Here is a 16,998-nt window from a genome sequence, read left to right as displayed (position 1 = left end):
GGGCCTTTCAGGTTCAAATCGATGTCGGGCATGGAGATCTTAGGAACGTTGAAATGCATTTCAGGCATCTTAAATTTGGGACCCTTAATTTTCCCTTCAGGACCTTCAATGTCTACACTTGGTGCCTCAATATCCATCTTTGGGACGGAAACATCAATATCTCCTTTAGGCAGGTTCACATCCACCTCGGGGCCTTCTGCTTTCAGCCCCGGCATGCCGAACTTGGGCATTTTGAACTTGGGCATCTTGAATTTTCCCTCGGGACCATGAACGTCCACGTCTGGTACGTCAATGTCCACCTTTGGGCCCTTGATGTCCACCTCGGGGCCCTTCAGCTCACCTTCCACCTTGGGAAGAGACACGTCCACATCTCCCTTCACTTTGGGGCCCTTCAGATTGAAGTCAACGTCAGGCATGGAGAACTTGGGTGCCTTGATGTGCATTTCGGGCATCTTGAACTTGGGGCCCTTCAGCTTCCCCTCGGGACCTTCGATGTCCACCTCCGGACCTTCAATGTCCACCTTTGGGCCAGAAACATCCAGCTCTCCCTTTGGCAGGTTCACGTCCACCTCGGGGCCTTCTGCTTTGAAGCCCGGCATGCCGAACTTGGGCATTTTGAACTTGGGCATCTTGAATTTTCCCTCAGGACCATGAACGTCCACGTCTGGTACGTCTATGTCCACCTTGGGGCCCTTGATGTCCACCTCGGGGCCTTTCAGCTCACTTTCCACCTTGGGAAGGGACACGTCCACATCTCCCTTCACTTTGGGGCCCTTCAGATTGAAGTCAACGTCAGGCATGGAGAACTTGGGCGCCTTGATGTGCATTTCGGGCATCTTGAACTTGGGGCCCTTCAGCTTCCCTTCGGGGCCTTCCAGCTCAACGTCAGGAAGGTCCATGTCCAGTTTAGGGCCTTTAATGTCGACATCTGGGCCCTTCAGCTCACCTTCCACCTTGGGAAGAGACACATCCACATCTCCCTTCACTTTGGGGCCCTTCAGATTGAAGTCAACGTCAGGCATGGAGAACTTGGGCGCCTTGATGTGCATTTCGGGCATCTTGAACTTGGGGCCCTTCAGCTTCCCTTCGGGGCCTTCCAGCTCAACATCAGGAAGGTCCACGTCCAGTTTAGGGCCTTTAATGTCAACTTCTGGGCCCTTCAGGTCACCCTCCACCTTGGGAAGAGAAACATCCACATCTCCCTTCACTTTGGGGCCCTTCAGGTTCAGATCAATGTCGGGCATGGAGATTTTTGGTGTTTTGACATGCATTTCAGGCATCTTGATCTTGGGGCCCTTCAGCTTCCCCTCGGGACCTTCGATGTCCACCTCCGGACCTTCTATGTTCACCTTTGGGCCAGAAACATCAAATTCCCCTTTTGGCAGATTCACATCCACCTCTGGACCTTCTGCTTTCAGCCCCGGCATGCCGAACTTGGGCATTTTGAACTTGGGCATCTTGAATTTTCCTTCAGGACCATGAACGTCCACGTCTGGTTTGTCAATGTCCACCTTGGGGCCCTTGATATCCACCTCGGGGCCTTTCAGCTCACCCTCCAGCTTAGGCATGGACATATCCACATCTCCCTTCACTTTAGGGCCCTTCAGGTTCAGATCGATGTCGGGCATGGAGATCTTGGGTGCCTTGATGTGCATTTCGGGCATCTTGAACTTGGGGCCCTTCAGCTTCCCCTCGGGACCTTCAATGTCCACCTCCGGACCTTCTATGTCCACCTTTGGGCCAGAAACATCAAATTCTCCTTTTGGCAGGTTCATGTCCACGTCTGGACCTTCTGCTTTCAGCCCTGGCATGCCAAACTTGGGCATTTTGAATTTGGGCATCTTGAATTTTCCCTCGGGACCATGAATGTCCACATCAGGAGCCTGAATGTCCACCTTGGGGCCCTTGATATCCACCTCGGGGCCTTTCAGCTCACCCTCCAGCTTTGGCATGGACACGTCCACATCTCCCTTCACTTTGGGGCCTTTCAGGTTCAAGTCAACATCAGGCATGGAGATCTTGGTTGTCTTGATGTGCATTTCAGGCATCTTGAACTTGGGGCCCTTTAGCTTCCCTTCTGGCACTCCTATGTCCACCTCCGGACCTTCAATGTCCACCTTTGGGCCAGAAACATCAAATTCTCCTTTTGGCAGGTTCACATCCACCTCGGGGCCTTCTGCTTTGAAGCCCGGCATGCCGAACTTGGGCATTTTGAACTTGGGCATCTTGAATTTTCCCTCAGGACCATGAACGTCCACGTCTGGTTTGTCAATGTCCACCTTGGGGCCCTTGATGTCCACCTCGGGGCCCTTCAGCTCACCTTCCAGCTTTGGAGCTGAGATTTCAATGTCACCTTTCATTTTGGGGCCTTTCAGGTTAATGTCCACATCAGGCATGGAGATCTTGGTTGTCTTGATGTGCATGTCTGGCATCTTGAATTTGGGACCTTTCAGTTTCCCTTCAGGGCCCTCCACATCAACAGTGGGGACTTCAACATCTACTTTTGGTCCTTTAATGTCTATTTCTGCCCCCTTCAGATCTCCTTCTATCTTAGGAGCTGCAATATCCATTTCTCCTTTCACTTTGGGTCCCTTTAGGTTCAGATCTACATCTGGCATGGATATTTTAGGTGTTTTGATGTTCAGCTTCGGCATCCTGAATTTGGGCCCCTTCCATTTTCCTTCCGGCCCCCCGACCTCCACGTCTGGCACTTCGATATCTGCCTCTGGCCCTGAAATATCTATGTCTCCTTTTGGCAAATTTACATCGATGTCGGCACCCTCAATCTTTGGACCGGACACATTAAAATGAGGCAATTTCATCTTGGGCGTTTTTAGTTTGGCTTCTGGACACTCCAGGTTGACATCTGGGACCTCGACATTTATGCTTGGACCCTTAATATTAACGCCAGGTTCTTTCAAGTCACCCTCTATCTTTGGAGCAGAAACATCCACCTCTCCCTTCATTTTAGGTCCCTTTACATTCAGATCTATGTCCGGCCTGGATATTTTAGGTCCCTTGATATTCAGCTTAGGCATCTTAAATTTGGGGCCTTTAATTTTCCCTTCCGGACATTCCAACTCTACCTCCGGCATATCAACATCCACTTTGGGCCCTTCCACATCTATTTTGGGTCCCCTGAGGTCTCCAGAGGCCTTCGGACCAGAAATATCGACATCTCCTTTTAGTTTGGGGCCCTTCAAGCTGAGATCTACATCTGGCATGGAGAGTTTTGGTGTCTGAACATTTAGTTCAGGCATTTTAAATTTGAGACCTTTCCCTTTCCCTTCTGGCCCCTCAATGTCCACGCTTGGCACATCGATATCTACCTTGGGAGCAGAAATGTCCACCTCGCCCTTTGGAAGCGACACGTCAACGTCTGGGACCTCTCCCTTCAGGCCGGGCACCCCAAACTTGGGCATTTTCAGTTTGGGCATCTTCAGTTTACCTTCTGGGCCGTGAATGTCCACGTCTGGTGCTTCAATGTCAACCTTGGGGGCTTTGATGTCAAGTCCAGGGGCTTTGACGTCAAGTCCGGGGGCTTTGACGTCAAGTCCGGGGGCTTTGAGCTCTCCTTCCAGTTTTGGGACAGAAACATCCACATCTCCTTTCACTTTGGGGCCTTTCAGGTTCAAGTCGATGTCAGGCATGGAGATCTGGGGGGTCTTGAAGTGCATTTCGGGCATCTTCACCTTGGGGCCCTTCACTTTTCCTTCTGGTCCTTTGATGTCCATGCTTGGCACATCGATATCTACCTTGGGAGCAGAAATGTCCACCTCGCCCTTTGGAAGCGACACGTCGACGTCTGGGACCTCTCCCTTCAGACCAGGCACCCCAAACTTGGGCATTTTCAGTTTGGGCATCTTCAGTTTACCTTCTGGGCCGTGAATGTCCACGTCCGGTGCTTCGATGTCAACCTTGGGGCCTTTGAGGTGTAATTCAGGACCCTTCAAATCAGCACCCATCGTGGGGATGGAAACATCCACGTCACCCTTCACTTTGGGGCCTTTCAGGTTCAGATCCACATCTGGCAGGGAGACCTTGGGTGCTGTGATGTGCATCTCGGGCATCTTCACCTTGGGGCCCTTCACTTTTCCTTCTGGCCCCTCAATGTCTACACTTGGCATGTTGATATCTACCTTGGGAGCAGAAATGTCCACCTCGCCCTTTGGAAGCGACACGTCGACGTCTGGGACCTCTCCCTTCAGGCCGGGCACCCCAAACTTGGGCATTTTCAGTTTGGGCATCTTCAGTTTACCTTCTGGGCCGTGAATGTCCACGTCTGGTGCTTCGATGTCAACCTTGGGGGCTTTGATGTCAAGTCCGGGGGCTTTGACGTCAAGTCCGGGGGCTTTGAGCTCTCCTTCCAGTTTTGGGACAGAAACATCCACATCTCCTTTCACTTTGGGGCCTTTCAGGTTCAAGTCGATGTCAGGCATGGAGATCTGGGGAGTCTTGAAGTGCATTTCGGGCATCTTCACCTTGGGGCCCTTCACTTTTCCTTCTGGTCCTTTGATGTCCATGCTTGGCACATCGATATCTACCTTGGGAGCAGAAATGTCCACCTCGCCCTTTGGAAGCGACACGTCAACGTCTGGGACCTCTCCCTTCAGGCCGGGCACCCCAAACTTGGGCATTTTCAGTTTGGGCATCTTCAGTTTACCTTCTGGGCCGTGAATGTCCACGTCTGGTGCTTCAATGTCAACCTTGGGGGCTTTGATGTCAAGTCCAGGAGCTTTGATGTCAAGTCCGGGGGCTTTGACGTCAAGTCCGGGGGCTTTGAGTTTTGGGACAGAAACATCCAGGTCCCCTTTCACTTTTGGGCCTTTCAGGTTCAAGTCAACGTCGGGCATGGAGACCTGGGGGGCCTTGACATGCACCTCCGGCATCTTCACTTTGGGGCCTTTGACATCTATGTCGGGCACGTCCATTCCCAACTTGGGGCCTTCAACACCAAACTGAGGTCCTTTCAAGTTGCCACCTATTTTGGGGACAGAAACGTCCATTTCTCCTTTGAGTTTGGGTCCCTTCACGTTAACATCCACATCTGGCATCGACACCTTGGAAGGCACCGATATTCCGGGCCCTTTCAAGTAACCTTCTGGGCTTCCAAATTCAACACCAGGTCCCTTCACGTCCACCTTGAGACCTTTAGTGACAGAGCCAAGTCCTTTGGCGTCCCCTTCTACCACGACACCCATATCTCCCTTCGCGTGGGAGCCTTTCAGGTTCAGGTTCACATCCGACAGAGAGATTTGGGGCGTTTCAGCCTTCTTGAACATCGGGCCTGTCCATTCTCCTTTGACAGCCACATCAGGAACACCGACATCTACCTCGCAGGGTCCCACCTTCCCCACTTCCACGGTGGAACCTTCCACGGTGAATTTTGGGAGGGCCACGTGCGGCATTTTGACGTGGCCGCCTCCGACGTCTACGTTGGCCGCGGGCGCGCCAACACCTGCTTGAGCCTCGAGGCTGGGCCCCGCAGCAGCGAACCCAAATTTGGGCATTTTCAACACAGGAATCTTGACTTTTCCCACCGTTCCGGCATCGCCCGCTAGACCTTCCATGGTGGGTAAGGAGACGTCCAGGCCAGGTGCTTTGATACCTCCATGGAATTGGTCGTCCACGCCAGAAACGTGCATTTTCCCGCCCATTCCAGGGCCTTTTACATGAAAACCTGCCTCCGGGCCGCCCATCTGTCCGTTTGTATCAACCCTAGGGCCCGTGAAAGCCATGCCAGAAGCGTTAGGCCCCGGCACCTCCACCGTAACAGATTTTCCAGTTTCTCCACCAGGAACGCGGCTCTCTGGCAGCTTCAAGTCCATCTGAGTCCTCGGGTGCGTCCCCGAGAGGCCGACACCGGGCTTCCCGACCAACGCCTCGCCGAGGTGGACATCTAGCTGGTGGCCGGGAGGTCCCATGGGGCAGGAAGCCCCCGGAGATGCCCCTTTGACGCCCATGCTCCAGTCTGCAGTGGGGAACGGAGCCGCCGGTCCCACGGCGCAGCCGATTTCCTGGCCTGGGATGCGGACCTTGAAGTCCGGGCCCACCACGTTGATGTCCCCGGCCCCGTCGCGCCCGCTGACGTCCACGGTGTAGGCCGTGACCTTCCTGGTGACCGTGATGGTCCTGCTCTGCGTCCCGCCGCACTCCGCCTCCACCGCCTCCTCCGACCTCAGCCGCGGCTTGATCTTCGTCGTGTAAATCCTCCTGTACTCCTCGTCGTCCCCGCTCTGCCAACCGAGAGACGCTCGTCAGCGCCGCCGCGCCCTCCCAGCCTCGTCCCTCCGCCCGCCCTCGCCATGGCACTCACCAAGACGACCTCCGTGCCTCCGGCCCCGAACGCCTCGTGCCCCCACGACTGTCCCGGCACCGGAGACCGGTCCCCCTTGCGTTGCAGGCGCAGCCCCACCGTGTGGTGCCCCATGCTGTTGAGCAGCTGCGCCACCTCGCCGGACTGCAGGTTGTCGAAGTAGACCGTGGCGCTCACGATCTGGTCCCCTGCAAGGGCCGAGAGACGGTTGGAAGGGGCCGAGACCCACCCTCGTCCCCCCCAAAATGTCCCCTTCCATCCCCACCTTGCGAAGGGAGGTGAAGGGGCTGAGAGCTGAGCACCCGGCCAGTCAGATGGGGCTGAGACCCCCCTTGTCCCCCTCAGAAACGTCCCCTTCACCTTCAACCCCCACCTTGCGAAGGGACTGACGAAAACCTGTTCCCCTCCCCCCCCCAAAAAAAAAGACCCTTCCCCGCCACGGCACCTTCCTTCACGACGCCCATCTTGGCGGCGGGGGAGTTCTGCTGCACTTGCTTGACGAAGACGCCGTCGTCCGTCTGGTCGATGGTGATGCCGTGGGAGCCGCTGCCCTGCCAGTTGGGCAGGAGGATCTCCCGGGTCTCCTCCTCCATCTCCATCTGCGGGTTGGGAGGAGGCGGAGGTGAGGAGGAGGAGGAGGAGGCCGCGAGGATGAAGAGCCAAAGCACCCCGTGTCCCACTCACCTCGTCGGGATGCCGCTCCTGGCCGGATCCCTCAACCCTTCGCTCGCGGGCCTCACGGCGGCCTTCGGGTCCCTTCGTGTCCCTGGTGGAGCAAGAGGAGAGGTCCCCGTCACCCCCCCCGGCACCTGGCCGGCGGCTGAGACGCGAGGTTTTGGGGGGATGGCGGCGCAGGAGTGGATGGGGGCACCATGGGTTGGGCCAGTGGAGGGCCCCTCACTGCCAACGAGACGCTCCTCCATTAGCATCATCACCGTCATCATCGCCATCAAGACCAGCGTTATCAATGTCATCGTCATCATCATCACCATCGTTATCGACATCACCATCAGTAACATCAGCACCAGTATCGATATCACTGTCATCAACGTCATCGTCATCATCACCATCGTTATCAACGTCACCATGAGTACCATTAACACCAGTATCATCAATGTCATCGTCTTCATCACCACCATCATCACCAGCACCATCAACGTCATCATCATCACCATCACCAGCACCATCATCACCATGGCCATCGTCATTGCCATGGCCATCATCACCGCCCTCACGGCCACCATCATCACCCTCACCACCACCACCATCACCACCATCATATCCATCATCACCATGACCATCAGCACCGCCACCACGGCCACCGTCATCACCATCGCCTTCACCACCATCATCACCATCACCACCATGGCCACCATCATCACCATCACTGGCCCCACCAGCACCAGCACCACCACAACCATCACCACCACCGTCACCATCGCCACCACCATCACCACCATGACCATCATCATCATCACCACCACGGCCACCGTGACCATCATCACCATCACCCCCACCATGGCCATCCCCACCCCGGGATGCCAAAGGCCCCGCCATGGGTGGGAAGGGGCCGCCCGTGCCCAGCCCCCCCGGGGCCACCCAGCGCCCTGCCCAGGAGCTTCGGAGGCTCTCCAAGGATGGAGACCCCGCAGCCTCCACCTCTGCTTGGTCCTCAGCCCCTGCAGGGTGCCCACCGGGACACCCCCAGCTCAGCACCATCCCCACGGGACGTCACCCATGGGCGCTCAGCAGGATCACACCCGGTGTTGTCCTCAAAAAAGGGAAAAAAAAAGAGGCCCGTCCTCAAAAAAAAAAGAGGCCAGGCCCGTGCTCTGTTCCCTGCAAGCTCCAGGCACAGTGAAAAAAATAAGGGGAAAAAGGAAAAAAAAAAAAAGGAAAAAGAAACAACAAAATAACCCCAAAAACCACCCAGCATAACGGTGATGGGTACCGGGGCGAGGCCACATCCTCGCAAAACCCGAGCCTCCCTCGCCTGCCTCCACTGAAAGGGGAAGACGGGGCTGGAGAGGAGGCTTTGGGTTTTTTGGGGGCGTTTTTGGGGTTTCCTTTCTTTTTTTTTTTTTTTTTTTCCCCGATTTCCCCTTTTCCGCAGCCGCAAACCTCAGCGCGGCACCAGGCGGTGGAGGCCGCCCACGGACGGGACCACGACGGCCTCCCCGCGGAGGCCCGAAGGAACCCCAGCGGGCGAGGGGGGACGGGGAGAGGTGCCGGGACGGGGAGAGGTCCCGGTGCGAGCCTCCCTTCCAGCGAGGCCCACGGAGGCTGCGGAGCCTCTGCGAGCGACCTGGAGGCCGCCGAGCCCCCGGCCTCCATCCCGGAGGCCGCCTCCTGAGCGAGGACCCGGGAGGCGCCGGCAGCACCGCGTCCCCCCCCGGGGCTGCGTCCGTCCCGGCCGGCGGAGGCCAGGGAAGGCGGCGGAGGCCGACGGGAGGTGGTGGAGGCCGAGGGAGGCAGCGGAGGCTCTGGGAGGCCGCGGGAGGCCCAACAGGTTTGTGAGTCAGGGCGAGGCCCCGCGGGCTGGGCGCGGAGCCGGGGGTGACTCAGAGCTCGTCCTCCGCAAGGGTGGCCCCGGGGAGCCTCCAGCCTCCTTCCTCCTCCTCCTCCTCCTCCTCCTCGGCCTCCGCCCCGGCGGGGACCGAGGCCCGAGGGGCTTCTCCCGCCCCGAAACCGGGAGGCACCCGGGGGTGCCCCCCACCTCCACCCCCAGCGGCCAAAAGCCCCCTCCCCAAATTGAGAAGCCCCCACCCTGACGTCCCCATGGGTGCCCCCCAGCACACTCCAAGCCCCCTCCCCAATTAAGGCGCCCCCCCCCCCCCCCCAACATCCTTCCCCAGCACCCCTGAAGCCCCCCCTGCCCCCCCCAATATCCCCATGCCCTGGGGGGGGGGGGGGGGGGGGGCACCTGGCGGCGGCGGCGGGCACGCGGCAGCTGCTGCTATTCCGGGGGCACCACGTGCTGCCCCCGCCCCTATTTTTAGCCCTGTCCCCCCCCCACGGTGTCCCCTGGGTGCTCCCCCACGGTGTCCCCTGGGTGCCCCCCCGGTTCTTCCCCCCCCCCCCCCGCCAGTGGTGTCCCCTGGGTGCCCCCTCCCCTCCCACCAGTGCCAGGATTGGGGTGGCACCGTGTGCCCCCCCTCCACCCCCCCCGGTGTCACCCTATGGGTGTTCCCCCCCCCCCCTCCCGTGATGTCACCTCAGCACCAATGGGTGAGGGGGGAGGGGAGGGCTGGGGGGGGGGCACACCCACGGGACCCACAGGACCCATGGCACTGGGTGGGGCACCCATGGGACCGGGTGGGGCACCCACGGCACCCATGGAAGCTCCGGGTGGGGCTGGGGCACCCACGGCCTCCCCAGCACCCACAGCACTTCGGGGGGGGGGGGGGGCACCCATGGGACCCTCAGCACCCACAGCACCGAGTGGGGCACCCATGGGACCCATGGCACCGGGGGTCACCCACGGGACCCACGGCAGCAACAGGTGGGCTGCAGGACCCACGGCACCCATGGGACCCATGGAACAAGGTGGGGCACCCACAGGACCCACGGCACCGGGTGGGGCACCCACGGCACCCACAGCAGCACCAGGTGGGCTGCAGGACCCACAGCACCCACGGCACGAGGTGGGGCACCCAGGGGACCCACGGCACCCACAGGACCCACGGCACGAGGTGGGGCACCCACGGCACCCCACAGGACCCCAAAGAGCACCCACGGCACCGGGTGGGGCACCCACGGGACCCACGGCACCCATGGGACCCACGGCACCGGGTGGGGCACCCACGGGACCCACGGCACCCACAGCACGAGGTGGGGCACCCCCAGCACCCACGGGACCCCCCCCAGCACCCACGGGACCCCCCCCCCCAGCACCCACGGGCCACAAGAACCGGGGTGCTGGGAAGGGGGGGGGGGAGGGCAGGGCCCCCCCGCCCCGCCCCCGCCCCCCGGGGGGGCCGTTACCGGTCGGACCGGCCCCGGCCCCGGCCCCGACCCCGCCGCTCCCCGACCGGTTCCGCCGGGACCGGCCCAGGGCCCGCGGCCACCGCGGCGCCGGGGGGGGGGGGGGGGTGGAGCGGAGCGCGGGGCCCCCCCCGGGAGCCGCCCACGGAGCTGGGGGGGGGGGGGGAACCCACGGAGGTGTGGGGCAGCCCCATAGAATATGGGGGGCAGCCCCATAGGGAGGTGGGGGGCAGCCCCATGGGGGGGGGGGGCAGCCCTATAGAGGGGGGGGGGCAGCCCTATAGAACCCCACAAAACATGGGGGCAGCCCCACAGACTATGGGGGGCAGCCCTATAGAACACGGGGGGGCAGCCCTATAGAGGTGGGGGGCAGCCCCGTAGAACACGGGGGGGGCAGCCCCATAGAACCCCATAGAATATGAGGGCAGCCCTATAGGAGGTGGGGGGCAGCCCCATAGAATATGGGGGGCAGCCCTATAGAACACGGGGGGGCAGCCCTATAGAACCCCATAGAACATGAGGGCAGCCCCATAGGAGGTGGGGGGCAGCCCCGTAGAACACGGGGGGGCAGCCCTATAGAGGTGGGGGTCAGCCCCACAGACTATGGGGGGCAGCCCTACAGAACACGGGGGGGCAGGCCCATAGAACCCCATAGAATATGGGGGCAGCCCTATAGGAGGTGGGGGGCAGCCCCATAGAGGTGGGGGGGCAGCCCCATAGAACACGGGGGGGCAGCCCCATAGAACACGGGGGGGCAGCCCCACAGAACCCCATAGAATATGGGGGCAGCCCTATAGAGGTGGGGGTCAGCCCCATAGAATATGGGGGGCAGCCCTATAGAACACGGGGGGGCAGGCCCATAGAACCCCATAGAATATGAGGGCAGCCCCATAGGAGGTGGGGGGCAGCCCCGTAGAACACGGGGGGGCAGCCCTATAGAGGTGGGGGTCAGCCCCATAGAATATGGGGGGCAGCCCTATAGAACACGGGGGGGCAGGCCCATAGAACCCCATAGAATATGAGGGCAGCCCCATAGGAGGTGGGGGGCAGCCCCATAGGAGGTGGGGGGCAGCCCCATAGAACACGGGGGGGCAGCCCCACAGAGAGGTGGGGGGCAGCCCTATAAATGTGGGGTGCGGCCCCATAGGGAGAACATGGGGGGCAGCCCCATAGAGTGCATGGGGGGGGGGGGGGGCGCCCTATAAAGAGGTGTGGGGCAGCCCCACGGGGAGAAGACGGGGGGCAGCCCCACGGAAGCGGGGGGGGGCAGCCCCATAGGGAGGCAGCTGCACAGACGGGTGTGGGGCAGCCCTATAGGGAGAAGATGGGGGGGGGCAGCCCTATAGGGAGAAGATGGGGGGGGGGGGGCAGCCCTATAGGGAGAAGATAGGGGGGGGGGGCAGCCCTATAGGGAGAACATGGGGGGGGGGGGCACCCCCAGAGGGAGAAAAAGGGGGGGGGGCAGCCCTATAGGGAGAACATGGGGGGGGGGGGCAGCCCCATAGAAAGCACTTGGGGGGCAGCCCCACGGACACCCCCCCCCCCCCCCGTGGGGCAGAGCCCCACGGAGAACACCCGGGGGGGGGGGGGGGCAGCCCCACCCTGACCCCCAGCGAGCACGTGTGGGGCCGGCCCCACGGAAAAACACGGGGGGGGGGGGGGGGGGGGGGGACGGAGATCCGGGGGGCAGAGCCGAGCCCCCCCCACCCCACAGAGCCCACCCGGGGCGGGGGGAAGGAGGCGCGGGACCCACGGACGCGAGTGGGGGGGGGTGGCCCCGCCCCACAGAGGGCGGAGGGGGGGGGGGGGGGGGGCACAGAAATGTGCGGGGCAGCCCCACGGCAAAGTTTCTTACGGGGGGGGGGAATTCCCTCCTCGGGACCCCCCCGCCCCCCCCCCCCCCCCCCCGGCCCCACGCACGCTCCCCGCCCCCCAAACGAAACCGCCCACGCGAGACAACCGCGCCCCAGGGCTGCCCCCCCCCTCCGTGTCCCGTCCTCTCCGCGTGTCCCCCCCCCTTTTGCCCCCCCCCCGCGACCCCCCTCTCTCCGTGACACCACCCCCCCCCCCCAGAAAAAGCCCCGCGGGGGGGGGGGGGACGACACGCGTGGGGTTCCCCGTGCCCGAGCTGGGCGCGGCGGCGCCAACGGGACACGAGGGGGGGGGGAACCGGGAGGGGGGGGGGGACCACGCCCTGCGCGCTCCCGCGCCGCGCGTGACCACGGGGGGGGGGCCGGGAGGGGCCGAGCCCCCCCCAGTCCGAGCCTCCCCCCACGGGACACGCGTGGGCAGCGCGGCCCGGGACGCCCACGGAGGGGGGGGGAGGACACGGAGCGGGGGGGGACACGAGGAGGGGGGGGGGGGGAAAGGGCGGGTGCAGGGGGGGGAGCGGGGGGGGGGGGGTGTCCAAAAAAACCTCCCCCCCCCCCCCTCCACGGGACGGGCGGGGGCTCCCACGGGCGTTCGGCGGCGCTCGGAACCACGCGAGGAAAAAGCGCCCACCCCCCCCCCCCCCCCCAAAAAAAAAACCAAACAACCCCAAACAACCCCAAAGTCCCCGAAACCCCCCCCCCAAAAAAAAAAAAAAAAGCGCGTCCCCCCAACCCCAAACCCCCAACCCCCCCCCCCCCCAAAAAAAAAACCCCAACCCCCCCAACCCCCCCCCCCCCGCCGCCCCACCCCACCCTCCGCGGTCGCGCGTGGGACCCCGGCTCCCCCCCCCCGCCCCCCATCCCCCCCCATTCCCCCCCATTCCCCCCCCATGACTTTTTTTGCCCCCCCCCCCCAAAAAAATTTTTGCCCCCCCCCCGGGCCGTACCTGGGCGCTCAGCGGCGCTGCCCGGCCATGGCCCCGCGGAGGCCGGGAGGCAGCGGCGGAGGCTCCGCGCGGAGTGGCCGCGCCCCGCCCGGGGCCGGGCTCTTGTAGGGCGGCGGCGGCGGCCCCGGGACCGGCCCCGGGGGGGGGAGCGGCCGGGAGGGGCCGGGCCGGGGGTGGGGGGGGGGGGCCACCGGGACTGAGGGGGGGCTCGTAGGGACCTGTAGGGAGCGGGGGAAAGAGGGTGGGGGGGGGTGGGGGGGGGTCCTATAGGGGTTTATAGGGACCTGTAGGGAGCGGGGGGGCTCGTAGGGACCTGTAGGGAGCGGGGGGGTCCTATAGGGACCTGTAGGGAGCGGGGGGGTCCTAGAGGGACCTGTAGGGAGCGGGGGAAAGAGGGTGGGGGGGGGGGTCCTATAGGGGCTTATAGGGACACAGAGGGAGCGGGGGGGCTCGTAGGGACCTGTAGGGAGCGGGGGGGTCCTAGAGGGACCTGTAGGGAGCGGGGGAAAGAGGGTGGGGGGGGGTGGGGGGGGGTCCTATAGGGGCTTATAGGGACACAGAGGGAGCGGGGGGGCTCGTAGGGACCTGTAGGGAGCGGGGGGGTCCTAGAGGGACCTGTAGGGAGCGGGGGAAAGAGGGTGGGGGGGGGTGGGGGGGGTCCTATAGGGGCTTATAGGGACACAGAGGGAGCGGGGGGGCTCGTAGGGACCTGTAGGGAGCGGGGGGGTCCTATAGGGACCTGTAGGGAGCCGGGGGAGCAGGGGGGTCCTATAGGGATCTATAGGGATACATAGGGACCGGGGGGGGGGTTCGTAGGGACCTGTAGGGACCGGGGGAAGGGTGGGGGGTCCTATAGGGACCTGTAGGGAGCGGGGGTAGTGGGGGGGTCCTATAGGGGCTTATAGGGACACAGAGGTACCGGGGGGGCTCGTAGGGACCTGTAGGGAGCAGGGGGAGCGGGGGGGTCCTATAGGGACCTGTAGGGATACATAGGGACCGGGGGGGGCTCGTAGGGACCCGTAGGGACCAGGGGGAGCAGGGGGGTCCTATAGGGACCGGGGGGGCTCGTAGGGACCTGTAGGGAGCGGGGGGTCCTATAGGGACCTGTAGGGACCAGAGAGTCTGGGGGGGGTCCTATAGGGACCAGGGAGACTCATAGGGACTGGGGGAGGTCCTGTGGGGACCTGTAGGGTCCTATAGGGACTGGGGGTACCGGGGCGGTCCTATAGGGTCCTCTAGGGACCGAGGGGACCGGTGGGACTCATAGGGACCGGTAGGGACTGGGGGGACACGTGGGGTCCTATAGGGAGCTGTAGGGACTGGGGGGGGGGGGGTCCCGTAGGGACCTATAGGGACCAGGGGGACTCATAGGGAGCGGGGGTCGTGTAGGGACATGTAGTGACCGGGTGGATCTGTAGGGACCGGGGGGGACACGTGGGGACACGTCGGGTACTATAAGGACCCGTAGGGACACACGGGGACCATAGGGACCTGCAGGGACCCACAGGGACCTATAGAGACCCGTAGGGACCGGGGAGGGACGCGTGGGGTCCTATAGGGACGCACGGGGACACATAGGGACCGTAGGGACCTGTAGGGACCGTGGGGACACGTGGGGTGCTGTAGGGGCCCCCAGGGACCTATAGGGACCACAGAGCCCCCTTCCCCCCCCGGCCCCCCCCCCCAGCGCCCCGTAACGCCCCCAGCCCCCTCCATCACCCCCGTTAACCCCATAAATCCCGGAACCCCCCCCCCAGGACCCCCCCGCAGCCCCCCCCCATAGCCCCTGCACCCCCCCACAGCCCCCCCATAGCGCCCCCCCTCCCCCCCCACCAGGGAACCCCCTCCCCCCGCCGGCCCCGCCCTCGGGGGGAAGCCCCCGCGTAGCCCCGCCCCCACCCCAGGAATTCCCTCCCCACCCCCCAAAGGGAACCCCGCGCCCCTCCCCCTTCAGGAATCCCCCTCAAGCCCCGCCCCCCCCCGGGACCACCCCCCCACAACCCAGCGGCCGTGGGGCTGGGGCCCCCCCCCAGGCGCCGCCCCCCAGGCACCGCCCCCCAAGTGACACCCCCCAAGTGCCGCCCCCCAAGCGCCGCCCCCCAAGTGACACCCCCCAAGTGCCGCCCCCCAAGTGCTGCCCCCCAAGTGACACCCCCCAAGTGCCGCCCCCCAAGCGCCGCCCCCCAAGTGCTGCCCCCCAAGTGACACCCCCCAAGTGACACCCCCCAAGTGCCGCCCCCCAAGTGCTGCCCCCCAAGTGACACCCCCCAAGCTCTGCCCCCCAAGTGACACCCCCCAAGTGCTGCCCCCCAAGCGCCGCCCCCCAAGTGACACCCCCCAAGCTCTGCCCCCCAAGTGCCGCCCCCCAAGTGCCGCCCCCCAAGCGCTGCCCCCCAAGCGCTGCCCCATAAATCCTGCCCCATAAGTGCCGCCCCCCAGGTGCCGCCCACGGGAACCCCACGGCCGCGCCCCCCCCCCCCCCCCAGCCGCCCACCCGTGTCCGTGGGGGGTGGGTGGGTGGGGGCGGGGCCAGGGAGCCCCTCCTCCTTCGCCGAGGCCACGTGGGGGATTTTTGGGATTCCGACCTGGCGCGGGGCCACCGCGTCCTGCCCCGAGCCCCGGCTGCGCCCGGCGGGGCCGTGGGGCGGGGGGGGGGGGAAGAGGAGGGGGGTCCCTGCCCCATAGCAGCGGGGGGGGGCGGGGGGGGGCCGGGAGTTGCGGGGTGCCCCATGGCGCTGCCCTATAGCGCTGCCCCATAGCCCTGCCCTATAACCCTGCCCCATAGCGTTGTGCCCTATAAGGCTGCCCCATAGTACTGCCCCACAGCGCTGCCCCATAGCGATGCCCTATAACCCTGCCCTATAACCCTGCCCCATAGCCCTGCCCCATAGCCCTGCCCCATAGCTCTGCCCCATAGCGCTGCCCTATAACCCTGCCCTATACCGCTGCGCCCTATAACCCTGTCCCATAGCGCTGCCCCATAGCACTGCCCCATAGCCCTGCCCCATAGCCCTGCCCTATAGCGCTGCGCCCTATAACCCTGTCCCATAGCACTGCCCTATAGCGCTGCCCCATAGGCCTGCCCCATAGCCCTGCCCTATAGCGCTGCGCCCTATAACCCTGTCCCATAGCACTGCCCTATAGCGCTGCCCCATAGGCCTGCCCTATAACCCTGCCCCATAGCGTTGTGCCCTATAACCCTGCCCCATAGCCCTGCCCCATAGCCCTGCCCTATAACCCTGCCCCATAGCGCTGCCCAGTTACACCAGCGCCATTCCCAGCTGCACTGGGGCAGTCCCCACCTGCTCCATGCAGTTCCCAGTTACACCAGCACCACTCCCGGTTGCCCCAGCGCCATTCCCAGTTACACCGGGACCGCTCCCAGTTGCCCCAGCACCGCTCCCAGTTGCCCTGAGACCATTCCCAGTTGCCCCGGGACCATCCCCAGCTGCCCCAGCACCACTCCCCGTTACACTGGGACCACTCCCAGTTAACCCGGGACCATTCCCAGTCACACCAGCACCGCTCCCAGTTCCCCCAGTACCCCGCCCAGTCGCAGTAGCCCCGCCCCCGCCCCGCCCCGCTCCTTCGCCCCCCCCCCCCCCGCAGGAATTTGGCCCCGCCACCCCCCGCGCGGGGCCGGGCAGGGAAAGAGGCGGGGGGGGGGGGGAAGTGGGGCAGCCCCATAGGTGTGGGGCAGCCCCATAGGTGTGGGGCTGGAAGCAAGCAGTGGGGCTGGGCCTGCCCCATGGATGTGGGGCGGGGGGGGCAAGAAGTGGGACTCGGGGGGGGGGGGGCAGCCCCATAGGGGTGGGGCTGGGGGGGAGATGTGGGGCAGCCCCATAAGTGTGGGGCAACCCCATAGAGGTGGGGCGCGGGG

General features: G+C 64.0%; 1 protein-coding gene across 1 annotated transcript; it reads right to left on the bottom strand.

Moving 5' to 3' along the window:
• Positions 1-5: 5 nt before the first annotated feature.
• LOC121063342 (neuroblast differentiation-associated protein AHNAK-like) lies at positions 6-13,193 on the bottom strand (the record flags this gene model as incomplete). The annotated part of the gene is made up of 7 exons (XM_040543762.1): positions 13,119-13,193; positions 7,001-7,082; positions 6,762-6,915; positions 6,317-6,504; positions 3,615-6,236; positions 1,790-2,315; positions 6-1,540 (listed from the first exon to the last, which is right to left on the bottom strand). Coding segments are annotated over exons 3-7 (5,025 nt in total), but the record flags the coding sequence as incomplete, so codon positions are not given.
• Between the last annotated feature and the right edge of the window lie 3,805 nt (positions 13,194-16,998).

Source organism: Cygnus olor, unplaced genomic scaffold (assembly GCF_009769625.2).
Source record: "Cygnus olor isolate bCygOlo1 unplaced genomic scaffold, bCygOlo1.pri.v2 scaffold_201_ctg1, whole genome shotgun sequence".
Classification (NCBI taxonomy): domain Eukaryota; kingdom Metazoa; phylum Chordata; class Aves; order Anseriformes; family Anatidae; genus Cygnus; species Cygnus olor.
This window is presented reverse-complemented; position numbering and strand designations above follow the sequence as displayed.